The 23,143-nt window shown below is 35.9% G+C and overlaps 1 protein-coding gene across 2 annotated transcripts; it reads left to right on the top strand.

Moving 5' to 3' along the window:
• Positions 1-1,150: 1,150 nt before the first annotated feature.
• On the top strand, positions 1,151-22,435 carry LOC124819520 (kinesin-like protein KIN-7K, chloroplastic). 2 transcript variants are annotated; one of them, XM_088097575.1, is made up of 24 exons: positions 1,154-1,557; positions 1,644-1,911; positions 1,999-2,096; positions 4,106-4,195; positions 4,985-5,037; positions 6,255-6,320; positions 6,405-6,458; positions 6,605-6,664; positions 6,877-6,955; positions 12,575-12,642; positions 13,035-13,097; positions 13,252-13,356; positions 15,219-15,323; positions 15,456-15,563; positions 16,346-16,489; positions 16,794-16,976; positions 17,128-17,286; positions 18,833-19,039; positions 19,773-19,913; positions 20,021-20,134; positions 20,220-20,270; positions 20,598-20,645; positions 20,732-20,935; positions 21,589-22,435. In XM_088097575.1, the coding sequence occupies exons 2-24, from the start codon at positions 1,667-1,669 to the stop codon at positions 22,105-22,107; spliced, it is 2,964 nt and encodes a 987-aa protein (XP_087953701.1). In that variant the 5' UTR covers positions 1,154-1,557; positions 1,644-1,666; the 3' UTR covers positions 22,108-22,435. The 2 variants fall into 2 exon arrangements, with proteins under 2 accessions (XP_087953702.1, XP_087953701.1); XM_088097576.1 differs by lacking the exons at positions 20,021-20,134; positions 20,220-20,270 and having other exon boundaries at positions 1,151-1,557.
• Positions 22,436-23,143: the final 708 nt, after the last annotated feature.

Raw genomic sequence — 23,143 nt, 5'->3', positions numbered from 1 at the left:
ATGCTCATTAATCACATACTCAGGTACACCCTAACACTCACTCATGCTCCAATCTCAACCACAAGTCAAAATTCACTCTAAACATAACCATTAATCTCATTCTCTGATTATCATCACATTCCACAACTCCTCAAGCTTGGTCCACGTTCATTATTCATCAAAATGCATTGTCTCTAGTAAAAATACTCTAGGGATAATCGATTATCATAAGTGATAATCGATTACTCCTGAAACATACACATGTACACAAATTACCCTGTGATAATCGATTATCACTTAAGATAATCGATTATCTCAGTGATTCCATACAACAAAACACCATAATTCATCACACATGAAGGGATAATCAATTATAATCTCAAATATGATAGTCAATTTACCATATAAATCCCAAATTACGTGAAAATATGCTTAAGACATCATACATGCATTCCATCATCACAAATCATTGTAAACACACTACACATGCTTTACATCCTTTTATTCATCCAATCCCATCACTACACATATTATATCTCCAACAAAACCAAAAACAATGCACATGTTTATCATGCTATCTTTACATCACAAGTTGACAAGGTAAAACCCCGATACTATAACTTTGTTTCCCTTATCATTAATTCTATTATGGGATAACCCAACAAAATCATACATACATTCATATATAAATAAAAGTTTTGGGAAGGAGGGTTGAATTCAACTTTTCAACATCGTTCAAGTTATAAAAATTGTTCTGAAATTTAAGTCATCTCGCAATTATTTATTTAAAATTACAGTTTAATTGTAAACCATCACATCTTACTTCTAAATTAATTAGTATTAAAATTAATTATTCTAATTACTTACCAATAAATCTATTTTTCTTATCATCTTTTAAATGAAAGTTCACCATTCCATTAACAGAACAATCATACTATATATATTTCAGTTGACTTAACTAGAGGCGAAATTTAAAGAATTGAGTTAGTTAATTAATTTAATTTAATTATTGGTAAACATATGTCTCCACCCACACATTCTATGTACCATTAAAAAAAGAATAAAAGCCCCATTATTTTCTACACAGAACCAAGACAAAACAAAGCCCCACCAGTCTCAAATTTTCAGTTCCCACTTTCTATTATGCCGCAAGTTCGCCACCACGCTTTTTATCGGCTAAACATTCATTTTCTATCTGTCAGAAAAAAAGAGCCATTTGTTATAATCCATCTTTGACGTTGACTTCTTACCACCCAACCTTAACCCAATGTCAATGCCCTTTTCGCTTCATCACTTCCAAGCCAAGACTAATGTAGCTTAACCCATTCTTAAATAAAACTCACCGTTTCACACACACTCTCTCTTCCCTTTTGTTTAAGAAGTTGATGACCGATTTTTTCTTCTCCACTCTTGAATTCCTTCAGAGCAATTTCCCTATTTGTTCCCCTCTCCGATCCGTCTCCGATTAACCGGCTCCTTGCAATGCCCCTCTGATTTTCTCTCTTTCGAGAATTCCGGCGAAAACGTTTCTCTGGATTTCCTGCTGCGTCTTCATCTTCTGACTGTACCTGACAACAGGTTGAAGTAATTCAGTGATTCACCTAATTTTTCTTTATGGTTTTATGAAATCAATGTTTTCGTTGAGTTAACTTGTTTTTGCATAGTTTGTGAATTGTGGCTTGGAGTTATGGCGATGGCTTCGAAACGAAGCGCGAAGTCCAAGGGATTACGATTGAGCGGCTCCAGAGCTGCGAATTCGCCGACTTCTTCAACGACGTCGTCTTCAAAACAGTTTCTAGAAACTTCTGTGGATGGTCTGAGCTCGCCGGCGTCTTCTTCCGCTCGGAGCAAGACGCCGTATTCGTTTTCCGAGAGCGTGCCTTCGGACGCGAAGGAGAATGTGACCGTTACGGTGCGGTTTCGTCCTCTGAAGTAAGAGTTTGCGTTTTGGACTTCTGCGTCGTGGTTTTGGGTTTGTTTGGGTTTTAGTTTGATCGTGGTTTGTTTGTGGAATGTTAGTCCCAGGGAAATTCGTCAGGGAGAGGAGATAGCGTGGTATGCTGATGGAGAAACCGTGGTCCGGAACGAGTATAACCCGTCCCTAGCGTATGCTTACGGTAAATATATGCAAATTTGACGTTCATGAATAGGGTTTTTGTTGTTTTCTCTTGTTTGGTTGGTATGGACTGTGAAATTAGAATGTATGTGTTAGTAATTTACGTAGTTTAACTGATGAAACCAAAGCCAGAAGTATTAGTATCTTTTTTTGGGTTAAGAGGAATAAGCTTTTATAAGAAGAAAGGAATATTACTATTAAGAGAGGAAGAATGAGACTCATCGTATGGCAAAGCTAATAGGAAAGCCAGACACTATACATAAGCAAAACAACTAATCATACACAATAGCTCTCCAATTCCTTTCGAAATGTAGAATGGGAACTCCTGGGAAGAATCTGTGTATTGAACACCAAAGAAAGGCTAAGCAGATACATTAACATTCTAAGCTTTGGTTATTAACGACAGGTACCAAAGTACAGTGAGCATGTACTACTGAGACCTCTGAAATTAATGATTAGGAAAGGACAATTTTTCAGGACACATCGCATACTCAATTATCAGCATATGCTCCCAAGCAAGCCTCCAAATTTAGCATGCTGTTAGGCAATGTAGTAAATATTTTCCACTTTTTTGAATTAGAACAACACATTTGATTGCTAACCTGGGATTAAGCAAGTGTATTTTAAAAGGAAGTAGTTGGGCTTCAGCTGGAAGGGCCCATTTTGGGGTATTTTTCTGTTATGAACTGTATTACTAAGGGAATAATGGAATACTGTTAGGGGAGTTCTTTGAAACAGAAAGCTGTGAGGAGTAGACCAGACTTCTTAAAATATCTGGAGTCTCAAAGGGGAGATCTTCCCAATTATCCAATAAATATTGGTTTTTATTGCTATTTCTTTTGAGACTTTTACTAAAATCCGACACATGGTAATGGTAGGTCCTTGCAAGATCCGAGTCTGTAACATAACGTTAGCATTTATCTTATTGAGTACCTGATGAACAAAGGACTTGATCTAAGGAGTTGGACTTCTACAGGGTATGTCAAGAAAGAGATTTTTTCTTTCTTTCTTCTAGGTCTTTAGATGTGCGATATTGGTTGGGGGATGAATAAACTCATAAAGGACTCCAATTCAGAAGCCTTCTGCTTAATCCTAGTTAAATACATTTCCTAGAATTGATGGGGACCTGACTACTGTGACTGCAATGATATGGTGATGATCAAATGAAGCAATACTGAAGAGGCAAGGAAAAGCCTGAGAAATAAATATGCTCTACGTCTATTCTTCCAAAATCTATTAAGTTTCACTGATTCCTACTCTTCTTTTTTTTCAACTAATTATTGAAAGTGGGAAATAAGTCGAAATTTTCTGACGAAAAGCAAAACTGTCTTTTTAAACAGAAAAGCCAAACTTGCCCTAACCTTCCAAAGACCAGATCCCCCATTCTTTTAAGACCTACATCATATTTTCCAGCTGGTCCAATAGCCTCTTCCTTTATATATGTCGCCCAACCAAAGAAACTCTTACCTAAGCTTAATCCTGTGTTATCCTTTCGGAAATTATCAGAAGATGTTAGAAAGAGGAAGGGGGGACTGCACAACAAGCCTGAATCATCTTAATCTGACTTCCTAATGAAAAACAAAGGCACCTATCCATTATTTTTCTCTTTTAGATCTTTTATTTTGATAGGGTCTTAAAATAGTGTCACTTGAGGATTTTCTTCCCTAGAAGGGTCCTGAAATAAGAAAAGGAGTCCAACTGAGGAATGGCAGTGGGACCCACCTAACCATAGTAGTCCTGGAATTGAGAAACTGATTCCCTACTTTAATTCTAACTGACCCACTTTTGGTTCTGTTAATTTCAAGTAAGAATAGTTGACGTAATTTGAAGTTAATGATATAATAAGCCTATCATGATCCTCTGAGAAAAGATTCTAAATATCATGATGTTGTACAATTTTTGCAAATAAAATAATTTATTGTATGGATTTTTTCTCAGGAAATTATCTTTCTCTCCCTCTCTTTATTTCTTGTCAATATTGTTTATTTAAGTTTTTCTTGTTACTTGTAGATCGTGTCTTTGGTCCCACAACTACAACTAGGCAGGTCTATGATGTTGCTGCTCAACATATTATTAGTGGTTCTATGGAGGGCATCAATGGTAATTGACAGATTGAACTTATTGCTTCTATTTGATTGGCTAGATTAAAGTATAAATATGGTCTTGCTATGATCAAATTATCCTTGTTATGCAGATTAGTTTACGAATGTATGCTGTAGAATAACACTAAACACTGTTATGCCAACTAATTTAGAGTCTATAATTTGATTTGTTTGGTTTGGTATTTGCAATCAGTTGTTTGTTTGATACTAATGCTCATTAAAAATCAAGTTTGATATTTTGACTTTGGAACGTGTCAATGGTATTGACATTTGATGGACCATTGACAAAAGTTTATTAAGAATTGCCATCGAAAAAAATTTGTTCAATATGTGTAGAAGCCATATATTTTCTGGCTTCAATTGTTCACTTACCTTATGATTGTTGATAAAATAAGATTGCAAACTGCTCAGATTCTTGCTTAGGGAGGTAGCCAGATCATGATGTAACCTCTAGAGGTTTGAGATTCAAGATCTTAGCAACTGGTTTCATATAATGTTGTCATTGCATACAGTAATCAGTTGGCTTGGACCTTCACATGACCAATGCATAAAGAAAGTGAGGTAACTTGATCATTTGGACCATGGAGCATTCCCCCTATGGGTGATACACATGCAATTTCATTTATATGACAACCTATTTATAGTGGCTCTTTCTTCTTTAAGTTGGTCATTTCAACTAGAAGTAATCACGCATAGTGACTTATGTCTCCAAGGAACTAGAATTTTTGAATTGCATATTGGCTTATTGAGTAATTTACAATTGAACCATTCTTTGATTTTGTTGCAGGTACAATATTTGCATATGGTGTAACAAGTAGTGGGAAGACTCATACAATGCATGTAAGATCACACTTCAAAAGTTTTCTTCCCTCATCTTGTTGATCTTTTATTGGTAGAGATCAAATATATTTTGCATTGGAGAAATCCTAATTGAGTCAGGTAAAACCACTATCTGGAATTGTTTCCAGTGGAGGATACCTGTGGTCTCTTCCAAAATAAAAGAAAGAAATGTATAATAAGTTTATTTATATGCTTATTTTTATATGGCCTTTCCATGGGAAGGCATTTGCATATGGTGTATAGACATTGATGATCACCAATATTAATTATGGGAACTGTCATCCTCTTTCTTTCTCTTTCCCACTTAAATCCCTTATCACTATGACTATATAAGTTATAACAGACATCGTTTACAATGGTGATTGTCTGTGGTAAGCACGCATCATCATCACTAGTGCTGTGCATTAATAATCTCATCAGTCTCTAGTGTAGTACAACTAGTGTATGTCTGTTACAATTAGACTGGTAACATCATAGTATGCCTAAAACTTAAAACCACAAGATAAGTTTTTTGTATTCCTTCTTAGCTTCATAATAATTTATCACGGTACAATTTTTGATATAATTTAATTATTATCTTTTGAAATAAGAATAAATAATTTGATTGATCTTATTGACTATTGTGTTACACGATGATAGCACTTAGTAAGATAGGAATTGGGGATACAGTGTATAACATAACAGGTCCATTTTATTTACACAAAAACAAGGGACAAACATAAAAGTACATGATTAACCTTTGAATTTAAAGAGTTTTGGGACAGAAAACAAAAGGCGTTGGAGATGACAGAACAAAAACTTTTTGTTATTCTGTAAAAAGGGGGCAGCTTTTTGCTCCAAGTGCTAGATCCTTAAAAGAAAAAATTATGCATTCTCTCCTTCACTCTCACTCCTCTATTATATATGATAATTGATCAACAAACATAAAACAGCTCTGTATTACTACTTAAAATATATATGCTATATCATTTTATAATAAATAATTAAAATATATAATAATATACTATTTTATAATATTGAACAATAGTATAAGTTGTATTAAAAGAATTAATATTAACAAGTGTATTATGGTATTTTACATTATTTTGCTTGTGCTTTCCATTGTTCATCAAATGATGCTTAAGATAGAAATTTGTTCAAAAACTTAAATTTTTATGTTGTACCGAAGTATATACTAAAAACACCCAATATGCTTATAAAGCTCGTATTTTTCCAAGGGTGATCAAAGATCTCCGGGAATTATACCTCTTGCTGTGAAGGATGCTTTTAGCATTATCCAAGAGGTATGTTGAATGCCAATTTTCTGTTGCTTCTGTATTTTTGCTTCTTACTCTATACATTATAAAGTCGGATGATCCTTTCACCAGACTCCAAACAGAGAGTTTCTTCTTCGAGTTTCATATCTGGAGATCTACAATGAGGTAGTCCGCTTCCTGTTCTCTATCTTCTTGCTTGTCTTCATGTCGATATTGTCTTCCTCAAACTTTGTTATTTTATTCTGAGCTGTGCATGAAATGAAATTTAATGAAATGTTATTTCTACCCCCAAAACTTTGGTTTTATTTCAGGTGGTTAATGATTTATTAAATCCAGCTGGACAGAACTTAAGAATCAGAGAGGATGCTCAGGTGCTGATTTTATTTTTTTTCTTACCAAATTTTAACATATTCTGTCTTTGTTCTTGATAACTGATTGAGATTAAGATGCAATCAATATATTATTGGATACTTCATATATTCAAACAGAAGCACTCCCATTCATTAATTTCTCTCTGGAAAGATTCTGTTCTCTCTTTCTCTAAATTTCCCCCTCGAAGTTTGACTTGTTGATTAAAATGTAGGGAACCTTCGTTGAGGGAATAAAGGAAGAGGTTGTACTCTCCCCTGCTCATGCACTGTCCCTTATAGCAGCCGGAGAAGGTATATATGCCAGCTATTTTTTCTTCTGAATTGTTCTAGTTTGTTTGTTGGTTTGCATACTTTATAGTAGTCATATTTTGTTTTCTGCTTGTTTCTTTAGTGGATAGTTTTTGGAGTTTATGTAATTTTTAAATTATCACTTTTAAGACCCATAAGAGAGAACACATTTTCATTGCTTTATCATAGACAACAATATGGGTAAGGGCACTAGAGGGACTTGCACAGGCTGTAACAAATTTTCATGTGGAACGAAGTGTGGGAGGCTTTGAAGTAAAGATAGAGGCTGACTGATGGTTAATGGGAAGAGGGGGCAAGTGAGCGGTAGACAATCAATTCGGGTAGTTTTGGGTGGTTTTTGAAAATGGGCAAACGAGTTTCTCTTCTACATCTTTATTCCTAGCTCTCTATCTACTGCATTTTCCCTTTGCAACCAGAACACTTTTCTCTGCCATTTTCCCTATTAATATTCCATGGTAAATGTGAGAAATAGAGAAGATGGGGAGAAAATATCCCTTGTGTCTTTTGCATACACATAGGGTAGTTTATTTATAATGTAAGATATGGGCCAATGCCCTTAATACAGAATGGGCTAAGCCCAATTAACAGAAACACACATCTTAACATCTAACACTTCCCCTCAAGCTGGAGCATATAAATCATATGTTCCAAGCTTGTTACAAAGATAATCAATTCTAGGTCCTCGTAAGGACTTAGTGAATATGTCTGCCAACTGGTTGCTTGAGTTAACGAACTCAGTCTTGATATCTCCGGATATGATTTTTTCTCGAATAAAATGACAATCAACTTCAATGTGCTTGGTTCTCTCATGGAAGACAGGGTTAGAGCTAATATGGAGAGCAACTTGATTATCACATATAAGTGTCATGTGAGTGACATCTCCAAATTTCAATTAACTAAGTAATTGTTTAAGCCACACAAGCTCGCAAGTAGTTGATGCCATAGCTCTATATTCTGCTTCTGCGCTGGACCTTGCCACAACACTTTGCTTCTTACTTTTCCAAGATATCAGGTTGCCACCAATAGAGACACAATATCCAGAAGTAGACCTCTTATCAGAAGGGGAACCAGCCCAATCAGCATCTGAATAGCAAACGATTTTTGTATCATTGTTAGGACCATATAGCAAACCTTTTCCAGGTGATCCTTTAATATACTTCAGTATGCGAACAACTGCATCCCAATGGTCTTCACATGGGGAGTTTAGGAATTGACTCACCACGCTAACTGCGAAGGAAATGTCAGGACGTGTAACAGTAAGATAGTTTAATTTACCAATTAATCTTCTGTACCGTTCAGGATCTGAGAAAGGCTCCCCCTGATTTGGTAGGAGTTTGATGTTAGGATCCATAGGTGTCTCAACAGATTTAGAGTTCATTAACCCTGTTTCCTCCAAGATGTCTAACGCATACTTCCTCTGAGATATGACAATACCGGTATTGGATTGTGCTACTTCAATACCCAAACAGTACCGGAGTTTGCCAAGATCTTTGGTTTGAAAATGATGACAAAGGTGTTGTTTCATCTGAGAGATGCCAAGATAGTCGCTTCCTGTGAGAACAATATCATCGACATACACTATTAAGTAGATACATCCAGCACTTGAATGACGATAGAACACTGAATGATCCGCTTCATTGCGAGACATACCAAATTGTTGAACAACACAACTGAATTTACCAAACCAGGCCCGAGGAGACTGTTTTAGGCCATATAAGGATTTGCGAAGACGACATACCAATCCATATGACTCCCCTTGAGAAACAAAGCCAGGCGGTTGCTCCATATAAATTTCTTCATGCAAATCACCATTAAGGGAAGCATTTTTGACATCAAGTTGGTGAAGAGGCCATTGGCGAAGAGCGGCCATGGCAATGAATAGGCGAACAGAGGTCATTTTTGCCACTGGAGAAAAAGTATCACCATAATCCAAACCAAAAATCTTTGTGTAGCCTTTGGTAACCAGTCGAGCTTTCAGACGATCAATAGTGCCATCAAGGCCAACCTTGATAGCATACACCCACCTGCAACCAACAACAGACTTTCCAGATGGTAATTGGACAAGCTTCCAAGTTCCACTTTTCTGTAAAGCACTTAATTCATCCAGCATAGCTTGACGCCAGCCAGGGTGAGTTAAGGCATCACCCACAGACTTGGGAATTGACACAGAAGAAATGGAGGAGAGACATGTATAAAAAAATGGAGATAATCTATGGTAACTAAGAACAGTATAATGGGGGGAAGGGTTACGGGTAGAGCGTATACCTTTACGCAGGGCAATAGGCAGATCAGACTCATTTGCTGGAGTCGGAGGAGACACAGGAGGCGGCACTGGAAGTGAGTCATGAGGGAGACAATTGCGGCGACTATAAACCTGAAGGGGTGGTGGTGAAGGACGATCCTGTGGTGAATGAGAGTCTAAAGAAGGAGGAGACAAAATGGGTGGAACATCACTAGAAGGATCACAGAAAATAGGAATATCAACAGTAGTAGGTGGAGGTACAAAACTAGAAGATAGATGTGAAAAGTAAAAAGAAGATTCATCAAAAGTGACATCAGCAGAGATAAAATGACGATTGAGGGAAGGGGAAAAACACTTATAGCCTTTTGTGACTGTGGAAATCCTAAGAAGACACATTTGTGAGACCTAGGAGATAACTTATCAAGACCAGGACTAAAATCATGAACAAAACATGTAGACCCAAAAACTCTAAGAGGTAATAGATGTAGAGGGTCTTGAGGAAATACGATAGAACGAGGGATTTTGTTATCTAGGACGGAAGATGGCATGCGGTTTATAAGATAACATGCCGTGAGAACTGCATCACCCCAAAAACGTGAGGGTACTTGACCATGAATTAGAAGAGTACGAGTTGTTTCAATAAGGTGTCTATTCTTGTGCTCATCCACCCCATTTTGTTGAGGGGTATAAGCACATGAGGTTTGGTGAAGAATGCCATGAGAAGCCATAAAATGTTTAAAAGGTTGAGAAAGGTATTCACGGCCATTATCACTACGTAAATTTCAAATAGAAACCCCAAACTGTGTTTTTATTTCATTGAAAAATGATTGAAAAATAGGAAACAACTCAGAACGATTCTTCATTAAAAACAACTAAGTACATCTGGAATAGTCATCAATAAAAGTAACAAAATACTGAAAACCTAAAGTGGACTTAACACGACTAGGTCCCCAAATGTCAGAATGAACCAATGAAAAGGGGGACGACGCCCGTTGTGAGACACTACGAGGAAAGGAACTACGAGTATGCTTTCCTAACTGACAAGACTCACACGACAAACTTGATAATTTTGACAACCTCGGGACAAGTTGTTGTAGTTTGCCAAGACTAGGATGACCTAACTGAGCATGAAGAAGGGATGGTGACTCCATGATTACGCCAACATGTGGAGAAGGGCGAAGATGATATAGGCCATGAGACTCACATCCTGTGCCAATCATGTGTTTCGAACTCCGGTCCTGCAACCAAACAAAATCTTTAGTAAATGAAATAACACAATTAAGGGTACGAGTTAGATGACTTATGGACAATAAGTTGAAGGGAGACCCAGGAACATAAAGTACATGATCAATGGATATGGACGGAAAAATATCAACAGTACCAACACCATGAGATGAGACTCTAGACCCATCAGCCATCGTTACCGAGGGTAAATTATCCGGACATGACAAGGAAGAAAACAAGGACTTGTTACCAGTGATATGATCGGTGGCGCCTGAGTCAAGGACCCAAGGTCCGAGGGAGTGAAAGTGAGTCAGACCAACAAAAGGTGCACCTGTACGTGCAACAGATGCAGATGTAGTGGAACTAGAGTGCTGACGATCCTCATACCATTTGAGAAATTCGTTAAAGATTGCAGGTTTTTCAACGGTATTAGATGAAGTAGGATGGTCTGCAGACGGTGATCGGGGAGATGAATAAGAATTAGCCATTGCTACAGGTCGAGGAGGACGCCCATGAAGCACATAACATCGATCAATTTTGTGGCCTAACTTGCCCCAGTGGTCACATTTTGGACGTCCTTTACTTGGCTTGCGAGACCGACTTCGATCATCACGTTGGATAGCCATAACTGAGGAATCATCAATATGAGGAGATGTCTCAGTGACTGGATTGCTCGGTATACGCAAAAGAGTAGAACAAGTTGAAGTAAAGTTGGGTATGACAGGAGAAACTAAAATCTGATCACGGACATGAGAGACATCTTCAGAGAGTCCGTATAATGCCAACAACATGAAGAACTTTGATCGTTGTTCCAGTTCTTCAGCAGGAGTGGAAGCAGGAGGTAATATATCATTAAAATCATGAAGAAGGGCATGAATTTTACCCAAATATTCTGCCATGGGACCATGATTGCGCGGACCAATAACAGTTAATAGGTCCTGACAAACACCATAAAGTCGCTGAGTGTCACTTGTGTATAACAACTTCGCTTGTGCCCATACTTCTGAACATGTTTCATATGATCGAAACATTTGTTTCAATGAGGAGTGAATGGTGGACTTTATAACAATGCATAACTGAGCATCAATTTTCATCCAGCGGGAAGTGTCATCTGTGGTAGCAGTAGTCACATTTTGAGTAAGGTGATCTAAGTACCCCTGATTCTTCAACCAAAGTGTGATGTCGGACGCCCATGTTGCATGATTTGTGCCATCTAACTTGTCAATGGACAAGTGTACATTCACATAATTGGTGTATATTGAGGGATCAGAAGATGAGCCACCAACAGAGGTGTTTGTAGACTGAGGAAGATGCCATGGAGAAGGAGAAACCCTAAAAATCCAAAGTGCTCCGATTGACGCAACGACCACAGATCCAGAAAGAGGACGAGGAGGCGATCACGGCGGTTCTGATCGGCGACGGAACTCTCCAGCGACGCGCCGGCACGCGCGGCGGGAAGCGGCGGCCCCGGCGACTGTTGCCGCGGTGCGTGGATGGTCCGTTCACCGCGATTTTTGTACCACGGTGGTCGCCCGCTGAGACGATTCCGATGGTGTGGTCGTCGGTCGATTCTGGAACTCCGACGACGGTGGCGGCTATGGCGGTTGCGGTGGCGACAATGGCAGCGGCGACAGCGACGACGGCGACAGCGGCGATGATGTGTGCCGGAGACCGTGGAGTTGGCTGGAACTAATCCTATGCTCTAGATACCATGTGACAAATAGAGAAGATTGGGAGAAAATATCCCTTGTGTCTTTTGCATACACATAAGGTAGTTTATTTATAATATAAGATATAGGCCAATGCCCTTAATACAGAATGGGCTGAGTCCAATTAACAGAAACACACATCTTAACATCTAACTGTAAATTCTGTTCCTATCACTTTGTTTGAAAGTTTTCTTTTGTAAAATTTGTTATGCATTTAAAATACTAAGCATATTGATGGACAATTTTTAATATGATATTATCACTTAACACATTATACAACACATACAAGGCTTATGGGTGGGTGGTTTGTAAATCCTAATCAAACCTGTTTAACCTGTCCTGTTAATGATCTTGTGAATTGGATTCCTCTATAACACTACTTGGTGGTGTGCCACTGCTAAGTTATGTTATTTAATTTGATAACAGAGCACAGACATGTTGGGTCCACAAACTTCAACCTACTCAGCAGCAGGAGCCATACAATATTTTCCCTGGTGGGTTTGCGATACATTATAGGGTTGATATTATATATATATATATATATATATATATATATATATATATATATATATATATTTATTTATTTAATTGGCATCAAATTTCTTTTATTGTGTCCTAGCTTATTGACATTGATACTTGTTCTGTGTGTTTACATCTTGACACATACTTTCATGTAAGCATGTAATGCAGCCCTGTAATTAGTATTCCGTTCCTGCACACATTACTTGATCGAGTTACATTGGAGCAACTCTTGATGACTCATCCAAATTCCAAAGCTTTTTTATAATGCTCCTTATTCTTGACATTTTCTTTTCCTTCATATGTTAAGAGTTGCTTTTATTAAGAGATGATTTTACTGTTTCAACTTTTGGCTGTCTTGTGACAGACTGTAGAGAGTAGTCCATGTGGTGAAAATAGTGAAGGAGAAGCAGTAGCACTGTCTCAATTGGTAATTATTGAATTGTGTTTTAGAAAATATTTCCCATTCCTTCTCATGCACAGATGTTATATTGCAATATTTAACTTTTTTATTATTCATGCCTTACAATTTGCTATTGTAACTTACTTTTCTTTTGAAAAATATATTTTACTTATATATGCAGAACCTCATCGATCTGGCAGGTTCTGAGAGCTCAAGGGCTGAAACAACTGGCATGAGAAGGAGAGAAGGATCTTACATCAATAAAAGTCTTCTAACTCTCGGAACTGTGAGATCTCAAAATCTGTTAGCTGGTTCTATCAGATTCTCTGTTTTATTTGAGATATCTGTGTTTTTTCACTAAATTTTGCACAATGTTCCGTGTCTGTTGGATTTCTTTTTATTTTTTGTTGTTGTCTAGTTACTCATTTGTTATTGTCAATCATGAACTAGCATAGAATGTACCGGAATGAGATAGAAAAATACCAGAATTTAAGTTAAATCAGCCATCTGTTTAAATATTGAATCCACCAAAACTTGACAATTTAAAAGATAACGTGTCTAGAATCAACTAACCCACAAGTTTAAGCAATTGGGTGAAAATACATGAATGGATTTTTATTACATCTCTAACATACCCCTTAAACGAGCTTGTTGGACTTGAAATATTGATAATGCATAGGCTTACCTAACTTATGCTGAAATTCAAGTTTTCATTAGAAGAACAAAGAAGTTGAGTATTGAAGTCTAGATCACCTCGACATTAAGGATTTGAGACCATGTCTTGAACTAACTCTCTCAAGTTTAGGCTATTAGGTCATCATCATGTTTGCAGTTGTTGTGCTTGCTGAGGAGTTAACTTCTGAAAACGGTTATGAAATTTTTCTCAAAGTTCTTAGGTGTGTATGCAACCTAAAAAATTCATGAGAATCTTAGATGACAAAGATGATTGCAACCATGATGAGAGCATCATTTGATCCTGTTTTCCCAAACAATATCGTCAAGATTCAAGATTCAATTGGATTGATTGCAAATATGGAGAGGAAATCTGAAGCAACAACAATGGTTGTTTGGTTTAAGGGGAGGCGATATAAATAAGGATGATGGAATTAATTGGGTTGTCTGGGTAGGATAGAGATACAAAGGAGAGAATGAATAAGCGAGTGCCCCCAAACCAGTACTTTTGCATTCTTAGTCCCTTATGTTGCTCTTTCTATCTTTCTCACTTTTACTCTATTTCCATATTTCTTTACCTTTTTTGCTTGGGTCCTTGTGTGTGTAGTTCATCAGTTGATGTATCATACATCCTCCTTTCTTTCTTTTACCATTGGTCCCTGTTGAAAGCCCCACACTGACTAGAGATAAGACTAGTTTAGAGTATATAAGTGAGTGCAAACCTCACCTTACAAGTCGGTTTTATGGAATTGAGTTAGGTTGAAAATCCACTTCTTAACATGGTATTAGAGCCATTGTTAAAGCCTATCCTAATGAGGTTTATTGTTTGTTAGGCATATTGTTCCATCTACTATTGGGCTGCTATCGGCCCATTAATGTCTAGTCCCACGCTCGAGATGTATATACCTTAGCGGGAGGGAAGTGTTTGAAGTCTCACATCAACTAAAGATAAGACCAATTTAGAGTATATAAGTGGGTGCAAACCTTATCTTACAAAAGGTTTCGTGGGATTGGGTTAGACTTAAGTTCACTTTTTAACGGTCTCATTACCTTCATACACCTTCCTTTTTCTATATTCTTCTAGGATTTGGACTTCTTCTTTGCATTGATATGTGTTAGAAATATGATTTGTTTACATTAAATAGGGAGATGTGACATGATTTGATAGGGAAATATCTTACCAACTATTTTTGCATCATTAGATATTGATTTTGTTCCCTACTGTATCCCCTCTTCATTATAAATAAGAATACTCATGTCTGTATCTAAGACACGAAGTTCATTACATTCCTTCTTAGTTTCTCTCTTTTCAACATGGTACTAGAGCAATATCATCCTTCATGGCTTGTTTTTCACTCATCCTTTCAACATGTTTACTCAGTACATGTTTTTCATCCAAAACCTGTATATATACAAGGTTTTCCTGAATGTGCAATTCTTTGTATCTTTGTGAAGTGTGATTAATTCATTGTGCAGGTTATTTCAAAATTGACTGAAGGCAGAGCTAGTCATATACCTTACAGGGACTCCAAATTAACTAGACTACTTCAGTCTTCTCTCAGTGGTCATGGACGTATATCTGTAAGGCTTTACTTTTGTATAGATATCCAGAAATGTGATTATTTTATTAAAATAAATATTACTATGTTGATCTTTGTGGCACAAAACATGAAACATGGTTATTCTTACATTTTGAGGTCATTTAAAATACAGCTCATTTGCACGGTAACACCTTCATCAAGTAATGCTGAAGAGACACATAATACTTTGAAGTTTGCTCACCGGGCAAAGCACGTTGAAATACAAGCAGCTCAAAATACGGTATATTGAAGGTTTTTTTTGTTAGAATTTTATTTCTATACAACTTCACAGTACAAAATACAAATGCTGCTCCTAATCAGGGTATATTAGCATGCTCCCTTTGTACAATGCAAAGTACAATATACACTGTATTCAATCAGCCTACTAAGTAAAACACTCACACATGCAACACTCCACTTGCAAACCTGTTGTGTGATCTCTCCTCGTGGTGGTTAATCTTTGATTCAAAGCCAACCTTAAGATGAAGTTATTCTTGAGAATAGGAAAATAATTTCATTAAGTTTCTGTCAAGTAGAATATTAAAATTTACCTAGGGTATCCCCTAGTAGTGGATTACTTGAATATTACCTGTATTATTACCTACAGTGAGGTGGGCACATGTCCAGAGAACCTTATCCATTCTAGACCTGTCTAGCTGCATGCCAGAGTGCTTAATTGAAACTGGTTGCAAGTAATTTGAACATGAAGAATTTATGTGGGATGGTATTTTAGAATATTTTCTATGTTGTTGGAAGCAGTATCTAGTTGGAATGAGACGCATTAAATTCAGTCGAAAGCCATTTCATGTAGTTTTGAAACAACATTTTCTTGACTTTTCACTTTGTTGACCTGCCTCCTGCATTTCTTGAGGAATTATACCCTGTAAACATTTAAAAAGATTAGAAGTCTCTTTTATTTGATGTTTTTCTTTTAATGAAATCCTTCTATCTGGGAATCACATCCTGTAATGTCGTAGCATCTCTGCTCCCCCAACTAATTTACATGTTAAATTGAGTCTACAGATAATTGATGAAAAGTCACTTATCAAGAAATACCAGCATGAAATTCAGCGCTTAAAGGAAGAATTGGAGCAAATGAAGCGGGGTGTTGTCTCTATTCAGCCGAAAGAAACTGGTGAAGTTGACTTTGTGCTCCTAAAACAAAAGGTAGAAGATGTTATATTATTAGACTGTTTTTTTATGTATCTTTTCTTGGCTTAAAGATGGCTTTCAGAATTTGATTTTTCTATAATTGTTTTCTAGATATTGATCATACAGGCAATATAAGTAATTAGTTTTTAAATTGTTTTCGCTCTAAATGATATTATAATTATAGGTGGAATTGGAAATGCTGTAATTAATTATGGAAATTATTTTGAACTGAACTTCCTTCACATTGAGTTCATTGTTATTCTACAAAATTCAATATTCTGACTTTAAATAGTTACCTATTCTTGTGTGATATATAAAGCTAGAAGATGGTCATGTCAAGTTGCAATCAAGATTGGAGGAAGAAGAGGATGCTAAAGCTGCTTTATTAGGAAGAATTCAACGCTTGACTAAGTTAATTTTGGTCTCCACTAAACCATCACACTCAACTAGATTTTCTAACCGTCCTGGTCCTCGTAGAAGACATTCTTTTGGGGAAGAAGAGGTATTTCTCTTTTTAGATTAGCTTTCTCAATTTTTTCTTCTCTTTATACCAAGAATTTAAATTGTTGTTTTACAATTAACATAAGATGACGATACACTGCTTACTTATTTACTCGTATATACATTTTTCTAATTATCAATTTTGTCTATAGTTGGCATACCTTCCATACAAAAGAAGGGATTTAATCTCAGACGACGAGAACACTGATCTGCATGTTAATTTAGAGGGGAATGTGGAAACAGCTGATGATTCTTATAAGGAGGAGAAAAAGACAAAGAAACATGGGTTACTAAATTGGTTGAAGATGCGGGTAAGTTGTCTTTTGATTCCTCTGTTAACTTTGCTATCTATATATGCTTTGTAAAAACTAAATAAAGAATTATCTTAATCTGTGGTGAATATTCTCACTCTCAAGCTAAAGCTTACAAAGGTTTAAGCTTGTATGAAAAATTAGCGCTCTTAAAGGAAAATAAAGAACTACAAAGCGCGCTTCATAAAACATGGATGAAAAGAAAAGTCAATACTAGAGTATGATAGATGTGTATTGCTAGAAAGATACCGCAGTAGGGTGGTTGAATTGATAACTTTTTCTCATTATTTTTCTTTTTGAGAAATTTATCAAAACATTGCCTAAATTGATACGTTTTTTATATGGATATGGGGCAATTTGTTCTTTAAATTGTGGATATGGGTCATTTTCTTAAAAAATTACAGAGACAAATCGTGTCAAGCTGGTACAACTTCATTGTGAAGAACTTGTCAACAAATGACACGACTTTTGACTTGGGGAACTGAAGTCATGTACGCATAACACGACTTCTATGTTATTGATGAAGTCGTGAGGGTTAACTATGACTTCAACTATAATTAATTATGCTTAAGTAAAGTTGTGCAAGATGTGAAAAACTTCTATGCATCGTTGTTTGACCTAAAGTCATGGAGGCATGAGGTGAATTCTTCAAAACTTGAGTAATATTGAAGTCTGGAGGGTATTGACGACTTTAGTGTATTTTTCATTTAGTTAAAGTCGTTCATAGATGATATGACTTTGGTGTTTTTAATTTTGTACTGAAGTCCTGAGATCATCACATGACTTCACTGGTTCATATGTTTGCCTAAAATTGTGCAATGCTGGCATGAGTTTTTAATGTGTTATTTTTATAATTTATTTTTAAGATGCTTGGTTTTTGTTTTGAAAAAATTTGGGAAATATAATTGTTAATTGTGAATGCGTTAGAGTAGAGTTTGTAAAATTGTAACAAATATTTATTAACTAAATATTTATTTAGGGTTTGTATGAGGATATCATAGAAATATTAAGAATTCTAAGTACATTATATCTAACAGTTTAAATCAGATTCAGTTAGATTTATTATTTCTTTACTTTAGTTAATAATACTTTCCTATTGATTTTTATTTTGGTTTCCCCTTAGTTGTGAAATCGTGATTGGGTCTTCTCAAGTTTGTCATTTTTGCCTCTGATTCATGTTTATTATTTCTCATTCTAATTTTTGGAAGCACTTTTTTCTTGATCAGGAATTATTTTGAAGTTCATTTTGTTGGTTATACTTCACAATTGAGAATTTTAATCATCATTCATGAACTTTGTTGGCTGCATATAATCATGCAAGATTATAAGCCTTCTGTGCAGCCATGCATTTGTAACCTGAGTTTAACTTTCTAGCAAATATTTTAATCATGATTTAGCTATATAACATTTCTTCGTTGCATTTGGAAGTTCTTTGTACAATTGATATTTCTCAAAGTGGTATAATGGATTTATTTTGTTGTATTCGTATATGTTAAAGTCCTGTTTCTTCAAGTTCCTGCATTTCACTATTTTTTCTTTTATTCAGAAACGAGATACTGGGTTAAGTGCCTTTTCAGGCACCAGTGATAAATCATGTGGAACAAAATCTGTTAGCACACCTTCTACTCCTCTTGCAGAGTCCAGACATTCCCATTCTCTACCTGCACAAAGCTCTCCGGCAGATTTTGTATCATCAACAAGAGAGGACAAAGAAATTCACGAGGATAGAGTATTGGGACAAGAGACACCTTTGGTATGTTCTTGACTGCTTTTATTGTTTCTTTCTGCAGCTTGAGAAAAATGCTATTTCCTATGTCATTTGAATTTGATTATTTTAGTGAAATAATTGATGAAAGATTTTCGTATAATCTAAATAAATTAATGCTAACAGAGCTGGCAGTTGAAAAATCTCACATTCGCTTTGTTTTGCGAAAACCCATTAAGCAATTTGTAAGTCATTTCAATACTCTGAAAAATCACCTAAACATATCTCAGTTTTGGTAGCATTGCGCACAGGCACATATAGATGCAGAATCACATATTTTTAGTATCCAACTTTTTACTCAGTTAAAATTTGTGATAAAATGTTATTTGTATACTAGGAAAAAAAAAATTTTAGTAAATTTTTATTTTTTATTCCTGAGTGATGAGTATTGTCAAACATTGTTTATTTGGTTTTGGCCAGATTCTAGTATTGTAATGATTTTTATCTATTGATCCTTTTGCATATCTGAGCAAGTGCTAGACTTAGCTAGCTAAAAGAGTAGTATAGTAGTCATTTGTTAAGTCCCGTTTGATGAATCTTTCTTAAAAGTACTTTATTTGTGGGAACCTATCCCCTTTTTGTCGTAATCCAAATTGATGAAATATGGATATGTACATTTAAGTTATTGAAGTTCTTGCCATAGATGTGATCAGTTTTTGTATGCTATGGCCATATATACTTTTTCCTTGCTAGATTATAGTTTTTTTCTTCTAATTTGTAGATAAGCGTTAAATCAATTGATGAGATTGATCTATTGAGGGAGCAACAAAAGATTCTGTCAGAAGAAGTAGCTCTTCATTCAAGTACTTTGAAGAGATTGTCTCAGGAAGCTGCAAGAAACCCTCAAATGGATCAGATTCATGTACGTTACTATTTCAAAATCAATGTTTGTCTTGACTAGTATTATAACTTTCACTAATATGGCAGTATATCTGAGAGTTGATCTTTTTGTGCTTAATTTATACCAAGGTGGAGATGGAAAGGTTAAAAGATGAAATTAGGGCTAAGAAGGAACAAATAAATTTTCTGCAAAAGCAAATTGCTGATTCTATCATTGCCTCAGATAAGTTGGATGAATCAGGGGTATTGCCAGTGTGTTCATGTGACATCAATGTTGGTTTTGTTTCACTTGTTACTTTAATTCAATGCTGGTTGTTTTGTCCTGCAGAATCTCACCGAGCTAATGACACAATTAAACGAAAAATCCTTTGAACTGGAGGTGACCATATATAAATCTTGCTATGTTTAGTCTTTAATTGAAATTCAAGTATTCAACACTCAATATGTCTTCTTGTGGAGCTTTTTGATAGTTTAAATTTAAATCAGTTTTTGGTTTGTAACCAGAGTTAGTGTTGTTCAGATCAGAACAAAAAGTACGTATAATTAAGTTATTAGTTATAATAATTGTTTTTGTAAAATCCATGGTCTGATCACCCAAGAAGGCGTTGCTCTGATTATATTATTAGCATATGCAGTGTAGCTTCCACGATAAACATACATTGTTTTCTAATTAGTCTTGCGTCACCTAACCTTTTTGCTAATTCAGGTCAAAACAGCAGATAACCATATAATCCAAGAACAGCTTAATCAGAAGGTGAAAATGCTTAAATAATTTTGTACGAAATTTCTTGCCGTCTTGTTTTTGTGTTATTAGCTAAGCAAAAAATTTGACATTCTCAGATCCGTGAATGCGAAAGCCTTGAAGAAACAGTTGGCTCTCTGAAACAGCAGCTTGCAGATGCACTGGAGTTGAGAAACTTAAGGCCTATATCCAATCAATCTCAACATTGCTCTGTAACCAAAGGCTACCATGATGAACCTTACCTTGAAAAGGAAACTGCCACGATAAACAATTCTAACGAAAAAATTCTTTTGCAACGGCAGGTATATTTTTTCTTCATTGTGGAATCTACATTGAGTGGTGCTATTATAGTTTGGACAGGCTAATCCCATTAGATTTCTTAGTGTCACATTCCACTCCGTGAGTGTGATAATTAGCACTATAATTTCACATTAATCCAAAACCATTTGTCATTCCATAAACATCTTAAAACTAGCATAAATGTGTTTTTGAATGGAAATATTGACCATGTAGTCAGCACCCAATCTTGTTTAGGTTTTCTAAAACCTTCCACGCAAAATATGCGTGTTTGTTACTATATACCATATCAGTTTTCTTTCTTCTCTCCATTTTTGGTAATGAAATTAATCCCACAGTTTTAGTCATCATTGAACCGCTATACTTCTGAAACTACTTCCTTGTTTGCGAGTCATCTGATACCAAAGGAATTTTAACATCAAATAGAAAACTAAACTCGTGACTTGATTTAAAATTTTCACTTCGAACTTCCTTACAGTCAAGGGGAAGAAAATACAATTAGGCAGATAGGAAGCGTCTTCTATCTGAAAATCGCCAGTACTTGCCATCCGTTCTAGTGGTGCAGTTCTTTTTATATTACCATCGTCAACTAACATTTACATTTAGTATTTGTCATGTATTCGAGCTATTATTTCCATTTAACTGTACAATTGGTTAGGCAAGCGAGATAGAAGAGCTAAAGCAGAAGTTGGCGGAACTAGGAGAATCAAAAGAACAGCTAGAACTTCGGAATCATAAACTGGCAGAAGAGAGTTCATATGCTAAAGACCTAGCTTCTGCTGCTGCCGTTGAGCTTAAGGCGTTGTCAGAAGAAGTTGCGAAACTAATGAACCAGAATGAGAGATTATTGGCTGAGCAGGCTGTATTGAAGAACTCTCCTGGCCAACGTAGAAATAGTGGAACTGGAACAGTCCGAAGTGGAAAAAGAGAAAGTCATGTTAGAAGAAATGATCAGGGTGGATTAAACTCTGATATAAAGAGAGAACTGGCCTTGAGTAAAGAAAGGGAACTTTCATACGAAGCTGCTCTTTTAGACAGGGATCACAAAGAAGCCGAGCTTCAAAGGACGATTGAAGAATCAAAGCAAAGAGAAGCATACCTGGAAAATGAACTTGCCAACATGTGGGTTCTTGTAGCTAAGCTAAAAAAGTCACAGGGAGCTGAAACCGATGTTTGACATTTCATATGATCCTGTGTTAGTGAGTTTGAGTTACTATCCATTACGACAATTGGAGAGGATTGGAGAGAGAGAGAGAGAGAGAGAGAGAGAGAGAGAGAGAGAGAGAGAGAGAGAGAGAGAGAGAGAGAGAGAGAGAGAGAGAGAGAGAGAGAGAGGGGTGTGCAATGATTGGGATCAGGAAAGTCTGGTTTTTGGCATTCGTCCATGAAAAGGGGTTTCCAACCCAGTTTGTGTATACGAATGATGATTGCTTCCCACCTAGCTATCTTAGTGATTTTCCCCCTTAAAAGCCATTCTTAAAACAAAATCAATTGTTTTACTTTCACCTCCATAATTTCTTTTTTGCACATTGTAGCGTGTGTTTTGATAAAAAAAATACTTTTAATAATTTAAAATTTTTAAAACGATGATAAACTATATTTTAGTCAATGTTATGAATCTTTTATTGATGTTACTGATTTTTTTTTTAAGTTTAAGCAAATTTGAGTTTTCAATCAATATTGATAGAGAATATTCTGTAATTGATATTGTCAGAATTATTTTTCTATCAATGATTAATGTCATGTTTTGGAAGATGTTGATTAGGGTTTTCGTGGCCATTATTGAGGGGAATATCGTATATTAATGTCTTAAAAATGATCATAGCACACATAAGAAGATTTGTCAGAGAAAGAGAACTATCCTTGATCACATGGCATCACTAGCTAAGACGTTCAAGATCCTTAAATCTAGTCTAAAAGATATACTTAGAGATTTAAACAAATAACATTTTAAGCTTAATTTAAAAATAAAAAAAAGGGAACAAAGTAGAAATAAGTGATAGTTGCATGCTCAAATTTTCATAGCGTGATTACTGGCTATGCTGTTTTTCATATGAATTTAGTATAATACTAATTTGTTCCACTACTATTGATGTGGTGTTTTTTCGTTAATTGACCATGTCTATGCTAGTTTTCTAGAACTTATTAGTATTAATGTGGTGTTTTTTTTGGCTAAGTGACCATGACCCCGTTGAGTTGCATAACAGAAACGG

This window comes from Vigna umbellata, chromosome 8, assembly GCF_029865625.1.
Source record: "Vigna umbellata cultivar VRB3 chromosome 8, Vumbellata_1.0, whole genome shotgun sequence".
NCBI lineage: Eukaryota > Viridiplantae > Streptophyta > Magnoliopsida > Fabales > Fabaceae > Vigna > Vigna umbellata.
Note: the sequence above shows the minus strand (reverse complement) of the source record. Positions and strands in the feature narration are given on the sequence as shown.